The following is a 7,983-nucleotide window of genomic DNA, read 5'->3' on the forward strand; positions in this document are numbered from 1 at the left end:
TTTTTGATTATATATGTATATGTATAACTTAAAGTTATAATGACTGTTTTAATGCCCTTGCCTGTGCATTTAGCATCTGTATCAATTTGGAGAGGATAAGATTAATAGATGATTCCCCTCATTATCAGTTGTATTTTCATGCTTCTTGCATGTTGGGTATTCTTTGATTGGATACTGAACATTGTGACTTTTAGCTTGTTGGCTGTTTGATATTTTCATATTCTCATAAATATTCTTGAGTTTTATTTGGGGATGCATTTAAATTACTTGGAAGCTGTTTGATCTTTTCAGATCTTGCTTTTAAGATTTTTTAAGCAGGACAATTCTCAGTCTAGGCCTAATTATTCCCCATTGCTGAGGCAAGACCTTCCTGGATACTCTACCCAGTGCTCTGTGAATCTTGAGTTTCTTTGTCCAACTAATGGAAGCAGGCTCTATTCTTGGCCCTGTGTGAGCACTAGGCATTGTTACTTCTAAATCTTTTCGGTGGTTATTTCTCTAGCTTCAGGTTGTTTCCTCACAGACATGCACTGACCAATACTCAGTTTAATACTCAAGGGGGAGTATTTGCGTTGCTATAAAGGAATACCTGAGGCTGGATAATTTATAAGAAAAAGAGGCTTATTTGGCTCATGGTTCTCTAGGCTGTAAAGAAGCATGGTGCCAGCATCTGCTTCTCATGAGAGCCTCAGGCTTCTTCTTCTCATGGCAGAAGGCAAAAGGAGCTAGTATGTAGAGATCACATGGCAAGAGAGGAAGCAAGAGAGGGGACGTGGATATGCCAGGCTCTTTTTAACAACCGGCTCCCTTGGCAACTAACACAGTGAGAACTCACTCACTCCTCGTCTTCCAGGAAGGGTATTAATCTATTCATGAGAGATCCACTCCTATGACCCTGACCATACCATTAGGCCCCATTTCCAACACTGGGGATCAAATTTCAACGTGAGATGTAGAGGGGACAAACATCCAAACTACAGCAGGGAGCCTCTGCAGATCTTTTTGTTCTTTCTTTGTGCGACTCTCCTCTGCAGTATTTTATCAACATAGCTGCCTCCGTGTTCCTGGCCTCTCAGCAATACCTGCTCACATCCGGAAGCCTGCTGGATTCTGCCTACGTTCTCCTTCTCTGTACTGTGGCCTGGAAATTCTCTCAAGTCATAAACCTGAGGCAATCATAGGGCTTACACCATTTGTTCCCCATCTATTAGGGATTCTATTTTTTTTGTTTGGTGTCCAATATCTTAAAAACTATTGTTTCAGATGTTTGTCCATTTTTGGTTGTTTCAGGTGGGAAGGTCAGTCTTTTTATATTCCACGACTAGAAGGAGAAGTCAGCATTTAATAACTTTCTTTCTTTCTTTCTTTCTTTCTTTCTTTCTTTCTTTCTTTCTTTCTTTCTTTCTTTCTTCTTTCTCTCTCTCTCTCTCTTTCGTTCTTTCTTTCTTTCTTTCTTTCTTCTTTCTCTCTTTCTCTCTCTCTCTTTCTTCTTTCTTTCTTTCTTTCTTTCTTTCTTTCTCTTTCTTTCTCCTTTTCTTTTCTTTCTTTCTCTCCCTCTTTTCTTTTTCTTTTCTCTTCTTCTTTTTTTTTCGGGTCTCGCTCTGTTACCCAGGCTGGAGTGCAGTGGTACAATCATACCTTACTGTAACTTCAACCTCCTAGGCTCAAGTGATTCTCTTGCCTCAGCCTCCTGAGTAGCTAGGACTACAGGCATGCACTGCTATCCTCAGCTAATTTATTTTATTTTATTTGATTCAGAGACAGGGTCTCACTATGTTGCCTAGGCTGGTCTCAAACTCCTGGACTCAAGCAATCCTCCTGACTCAGCTGCCCAAAGTGTTGGGATTGCATACATGAGCCACAATGCCCAGCCAATATTCCTTTATAGTTAAAAATATCTATCATAGGTAATTAAAAAAATCTCTTTAAGTTGCTTTCCCTTTTTCATTCTGTATTTTGCTCTTTTTCTTTTATTTTAATCTTACTAGAATGTTGTCTAATTTATTAGGCTTTCCAAATAAGAAAATTCTGATTGTGCTAATTCTCTCCACAATTTTTTCTCTATTTTATTGATTTCCTTTTTTTCAAGAGAGAGGGTGTCACTCTATCACCCAGGCTGAAGTGCAGCAGCCTGATCATAGCTCACTGTATCCTTGAACTCCTGGGCACAAACGATTCTCCTGTCTCATCCTCCCAAGTAGCTGGGACTATAGGTGCACACCACCACACCTGCTGGTTTTTTTATTTCTAGTAGAGACATGGTCTCACTATGTTGCCAGGATGGTCTTGAACTCCTGGGCTCAAGCAATTCTCCCACCTCAGCCTCCCAAAGTGTTGGAATTACAGGCCTGAGACACTGTGCCTGGCTACTTTATTGATTTCTGCCTCCTTTTTCCATTATCTTCTCCTTCGTCGCAAATTCTTTCTTTGAGTTTACTCCATTGATCCTTTTCTCTTTCTGAGTTGGATGTTTAGCTCATTTGCTATCAGTCTTTCTTTTCTGATCTTGTCAAAGCTGTAAATTGCTTTCTGGGACTGGTCTAGCTGCATCACATATGCTTTGATATGTAGTGTTCTCATTGGCAGTCACCTCTAAATGTTCATTATTTCCCTTATGATTTTTTTTATAGGAGAACCACTTAGAAGGGTTTTGTTTTTGTTTCAGAAAGATGGGATTTTTTGATATGTTAAAAATTGATTTTAATATTGTTGACTTGTGACTCAAGAACAAAATCTATATACCAATGATTCCCTGGAGTTTGTTGTTCTCTGTGGCATCATTTCTGAATGTTCCCTTAATGGTCATTGAGCAAGTGTTCTCTGTTGTTAGTTGTAAAATTTATTATATAGCTAAAGTGAAGATTATTAATAGTCAAATCTTCTTTATCTTTGCTTAATTTTGTCTGTGTAATCCAGCAGTTTCTTAAGGGGAACATATCAAAAACTCCAGTCTCCCATTAATTGGTCACCTGTTTCTTTGTGTATTATAGGCTTTTTTCTGCATCTTCTTCATCATTTCTTATTTTTACTTTATATAATAAGATTCCTCTTTGTCCCTTTATCATGTTCTTGCCTTAAATACTATGATCTAAGTAGAAAATTGCTATACTACTTACTTTGTGTTTCAGATTTGCTTGGTATTTCTTTTTCTATCCCCCCTTTTCAATTTATCTGTATCTTTTTGTTTTAAATTTGTCTCTTCATATAGTATAGTTCTGGATGATATCTTTTTTCTCTAATTATAAAGTATTTGTTTTGTTTGTTTTTTTCCAACACATTTACGTGTAACACAATTGCTATTGTATTAGGACTGATTATAGCCATCTTGTTTTGTGTTTGTATTTATCAAACTTTGTTCTGTTTTGTTTTGTTTTAAAGAGATGGCATTTCAATATATTGTCCAGGCTGTACGCAAACCCCGGGGCTGCAGTGATCCTTCAGCCGCAGCCTTCGGAGTAGCTGGAACCCCAGGCTGCAGGAAAGCAGGCTCTTTCTGTTTCACTTTAAACCTTCCACTGGGTAGACTGTATTTTCTGCTGCTTTGAAGGGTATCCAGTGATTAGATTACACTCAACTTGGGCCAGGTGCGGTGGCTCACCCCTATAGTCCCAGCACTTTCGGAGGCCGAGGCAGGAGGATCACGTGAGGTCAGGAGTTTGAGACCAGCCTGGGCAACATGGTGAAACCCTGTCTCTACTAAAAATACAAAAATTAGCCATGTGTGGTGGCGGGCGCCTGTAATCCCAGCTACTTGGGAGGCTGAGGCAGGAGAATCGCTTGAACCTGGGAGGTGGAGGCTGCAGTGAGCTGAGATCATGCCACTGCACTCCAGCCTGGGCTAAAGAGCGAAACTCCATCGAAAAAAAGAATTACACTCAACTGGATAATCCAGGAAAATCTCTATCTTAAGGTTCACAGGACGAATTACATATTGAAAGCCGCTTCCTTCACAGCACTACCCGGATTAGTTTTTGCTGAGTGACCGGGGATCGCGAGAGCAGCCTCAGGTCTCCGCCGGCACACCGGGTTCCCGCCAACACCAGGACCAGGGCGGAGCCGCCGCGAGGGGGCGCCACGAGGCGTGCCGACGGTGCCCATGGCGTCCCAGGACGGCCTCCGCAGGGGCCGTGGAGGCACACGCCTGAGCCTCCACCTCCTGATCTGGCTTCAGCTCCTTCAATCCCTGCTCAGTGAGGCTGGGAGTGGACAGGGCAGGGCTGGGCTGCGCCCACGCTGGGTGTGGGGTGGCAGTGGGGGTGCTGTGGGAAGAGGCAGACCCGGAGGAGGCGCCGCCAGGCCGGCTCCTGTTCGCCGCGGGTCCCTGTCTTCACCAGGTGAGCCATACCGACCCGAGGAGGATTCCAGAATGACCCCGGCAAGCCCAGAAGCCCGGAAGCCGCCTGTGCACCTGAAATTCCCCAAAATTCCAGAAACCTCTGTAGCTTCAGGGTCTCCAGCGCCCGCAGGGCCTCCAGGATCCTGGGTTACTTCAGCATCTACAGTGGGAGAAGCCTTGGAATCCGACGGGATCTCCGATCTTGGAAGGCAGTTTTCTCAGGGTATTGTTTCTGGTGCTAGATCTGTCCTGGCATGCCGGGGAGGTCAAAGGAGACGCAGCCTGGCTCAGGGAGGTTGAGGGTCAGACCCTGACCTAGATGATTTGAGAGAGAGGATAACCTGCCTCCGCCCTGGGCAGCCTGGTGGGGGTGGTGGGAAGGTAGTGGCTTCACTTCCAGTCCCCTCCCTTTACTGAGCCCACCAGCCTGTGGCCACCGTGTTTCAAGGATAATTGGAGGATTGCCGGCCCCAAACAGGAAGTGGCCCTGGCAGGTGAGCCTGCAGACCAGCAACAGACACCACTGCGGAGGCTCCCTCATCGACAGGCGCTGGGTGCTCACTGCCGCCCACTGTGTCTTTAGGTGAGTGGGGCTCAGAGCTTGGGCCCTGATCAGGCTGTGGGACCTGGAGCCAGTCTGTCCCCTTCCCGAGCTTCCTCTTCCTCATCTGTAAAAGGGGGTGACAGCCCCATAGTTTTTATCCAGTCTGGGTGAGACCTGAGGATTTGCATTTCTAACAGGTTTCCGGGTGTTGCCGCTGCTGCTGATCTGGGGACCACCGGCTAAAGTGGTCAGGGGTCCTGGGGGGATGTGGTTTGGAGGGAGGGAGGTGGCTGCTGGCTGGCATAGGAAGATGGGACCAGCCTGGGAAGCACCTGGAAGATGTGGAAAAGGAGCATAGACGTCCCCTCAGGATCTCTGTGAAGGCCATCTTTTCTCTCAACAGCCATTTGGAATACAAGGTGAAGCTGGGAGACACTGACTTGCATGCTGGTTCCAAAGAGGCACTGGTGATCCCTGTTCGAGACATCATTTTTCCTAGCAATTTTGATTTTGCCACTTTGACAAACGACATTGCCCTTGCTCTGCTCGCCTACTCTGTGAATTATTCCTCACACATCCAGCCTGTGTGCCTCCCCGAAAAGCTTTTTGAAGTGGAAGCTGGGACAGAGTGCTGGGTGACTGGATGGGGCCGAGTGTCAGAGAGTGGTGAGACAGGCAGGATGCTGAGGTGGGACAGCCTGGTGGGCTGGACTTGCCCTGCAAGCTATTGGGAGAGGCAGGGAGGCCATTTTCTAGCAGGTGGGTGAGGGAGGAGGGTGGAGAAGATGCTGCCAGGAAGTAATTTAACAACTATGTTATGAATTTCTGTTGTCATATTGGGACCTTGGGGCTTGGGGGCCAGGTGTAGTGGGTTCTCTTCAGGGTGAATTTCAGCTCAGGGTGATCAGCTGTCTGCCAATAGGAGCCAATCCCCACTAGAAGGACCTGCCTTGATGGATTGAACTTCTTCACCCTAGCAGTGTAGGCCAAGCCAGAGCAACCCTGCCAGTGAGGCTGTGGGGACTCCTATCTTTAGGGAGAGGCACTACCTGTCCAAGAGTCTGTGGTCCTGCTCTAGAAAGTAAAGATGCTTTACTGATGCAGAGGACAGCCAGTCATTTCTGCTGATACTCAGAGTGACAGATACTTGGTTGCCATTTTTCAGGCTGACAAGGCCTTGCCTCTCCCTCTTCTGATCTGTTTTTCCTTTTACTGTCTTGATTTTGCTTCTTGTCCTTTCCTTTCTCCATGTCAACATTAGGCTCGAGTTTCCTTCTATGTCAAGTGGGGACATTATCCACTGCCCTGACTTCCTTTATTTGGGCAGTTGTGTTAAACACACCAGTCAGGACTCAGAGTGGGCACTGGGGGCTCCTGTCCTATCCCTTTGTGAAGATCCACTCTCTTGTAAATTGTCTCTTTGCAGCTTCAGGACCAGTGCCATTTGTTCTTCAGGAGACTGAGCTAAACATTATGCATCATGAGAAATGTCGTGAGATGCTCAAGAACAAGAGTATATCCAAGAGTAGAATGGTCATGAGGGGGACCATCTGTGGCTATCATGACCAAGGGAAGGATGCCTGTCAGGTCAGTTCATGGGCCTCTTGCTGCCTCAGCATTGCAATTGTCTCCTCAAAGCTTCCTCATCCCCAGCCAGTAGGGCCTGGGTTATCTCCTAGCCCCTCCATTTACCCTTATTCATGGTAATGGGACGTGAGGACAAGCCACCAAGGCTCTCCTGGGCAGCCTACCTGATCCTTCAGGAGATAGCAGCTGACACAGCCTGGAGTGGGAGGAGGGGTGAATCAGGCAGGTCCCACCAACAATACATGCTGCATGTTTTGAGCCCCTTCTGTGTGACAGGCAGTGTACTCAGGTAAGCACTTGACTCATTATTGTCTCAGAGTAGGCACGATTTCATTAGGTATATTCTGTTTTTTGGAACACGCCTTTTTAGTAGGTACATGATTTTGGTTTATTGGAAATTGTCAATTCTCAGATCTCATATTGACAGATACCTAAGGCTAGGAGGGTCTTAGGGGTTCCTGGGGAAGCCCCCTGAGTGCCTAGCTCTGCAGTGCATTGCAGTGCAATTAGCCTGCTCTGATGTGGATCCTATTTCTTTCCTACAGTGACTGTCTTTCCTTTTCCAGGGAGATTCTGGGGGGCCCCTGGTCTGTGAATTAAATGGCACATGGGTCCAGGTGGGGATTGTGAGCTGGGGCATTGGCTGCGGTCGCAAAGGATACCCTGGAGTTTACACAGAAGTTAGTTTCTACAAGAAATGGATTATTGATCACCTGAGACAAGCTTCCTGTTTGAATTCAACAGACTTCCTCATCCTAGTCCTGTGTCTGGTGATGCCCCTGGGCATCCTGGTGACCCCGTGATCAGACCCCATTCCACTCTTCTGCTGTTTCTGAGTCTCACACTTAGGTGTCTCCTCTGACCAACCTCCCACCGCTTCTCAATGCCTTTTCCGCAAATCCCAGTTGGAATCCACGGGCCCTCTGGAGATCCGTACAATAGAGCATGGCAGGGAGACTGGGGCCTGGAAAGTGCCCCTGCCTGGTGCTCTGGTCACCTGCCTCAGCCATGCCTGCACCAGGGCTGTGCCCTGGCTGGTGGGAGGGAGGCAGTGAACCGATTCCAGCTAGAGGGCCAGCTGCCCTGCCAGCTGGGCCATGGTGACTCATCAATATCTGGAGGAACATCTATCAAAGAAGAGACATCATCAATGGTGAAGCAAGCGTTAGATGGTTCTGGTTTCAGGGCTCCCACATGAGACCTTGTGAGAGCAGCCAGCTGGGTGATTGCTCAGAGAGAGTGAAGGAGGCGTTACCAGGTCCTCGCAGAGGTGTGAGGCCTGGGACTTCCACTCTGGCTCAGTTGTCTGGGGCTGGGAGAAGTTCCCCTGCAGCCCAGTGTGGATCCATCTGTGAGTGGACAGCCTCTGCCACACTAGTTCTTTTGGAGCAACCCATTCTTGGCACCCCCTTCCTCAGTGCCCTAATGGCCACTTTCAGGGACACCACAAGTTGTATTGAGGCAGTTATGGAGTGTGGAGTTTTCATAAATCAACTGAATACATGTTTGGAGAGTC

General features: G+C 47.0%; 1 protein-coding gene across 2 annotated transcripts; it reads left to right on the forward strand.

Annotated features, from left to right (window-relative positions):
* The first annotated feature begins 4,052 nt into the window (after positions 1-4,052).
* On the forward strand, positions 4,053-7,983 carry LOC129488948 (putative inactive serine protease 43). Of its 2 annotated transcripts, none has more exons than XM_063614941.1 (4): positions 4,053-4,190; positions 4,335-4,559; positions 6,307-6,467; positions 7,034-7,983. In XM_063614941.1, exons 1-4 carry the CDS (start codon positions 4,097-4,099, stop codon positions 7,268-7,270), a joined length of 717 nt encoding a protein of 238 aa, XP_063471011.1. In that variant the 5' UTR covers positions 4,053-4,096; the 3' UTR covers positions 7,271-7,983. The 2 variants fall into 2 exon arrangements, with proteins under 2 accessions (XP_063471011.1, XP_063471014.1); XM_063614944.1 differs by having other exon boundaries at positions 7,013-7,101.

Source organism: Symphalangus syndactylus, chromosome 1 (assembly GCF_028878055.3).
Source record: "Symphalangus syndactylus isolate Jambi chromosome 1, NHGRI_mSymSyn1-v2.1_pri, whole genome shotgun sequence".
NCBI lineage: Eukaryota > Metazoa > Chordata > Mammalia > Primates > Hylobatidae > Symphalangus > Symphalangus syndactylus.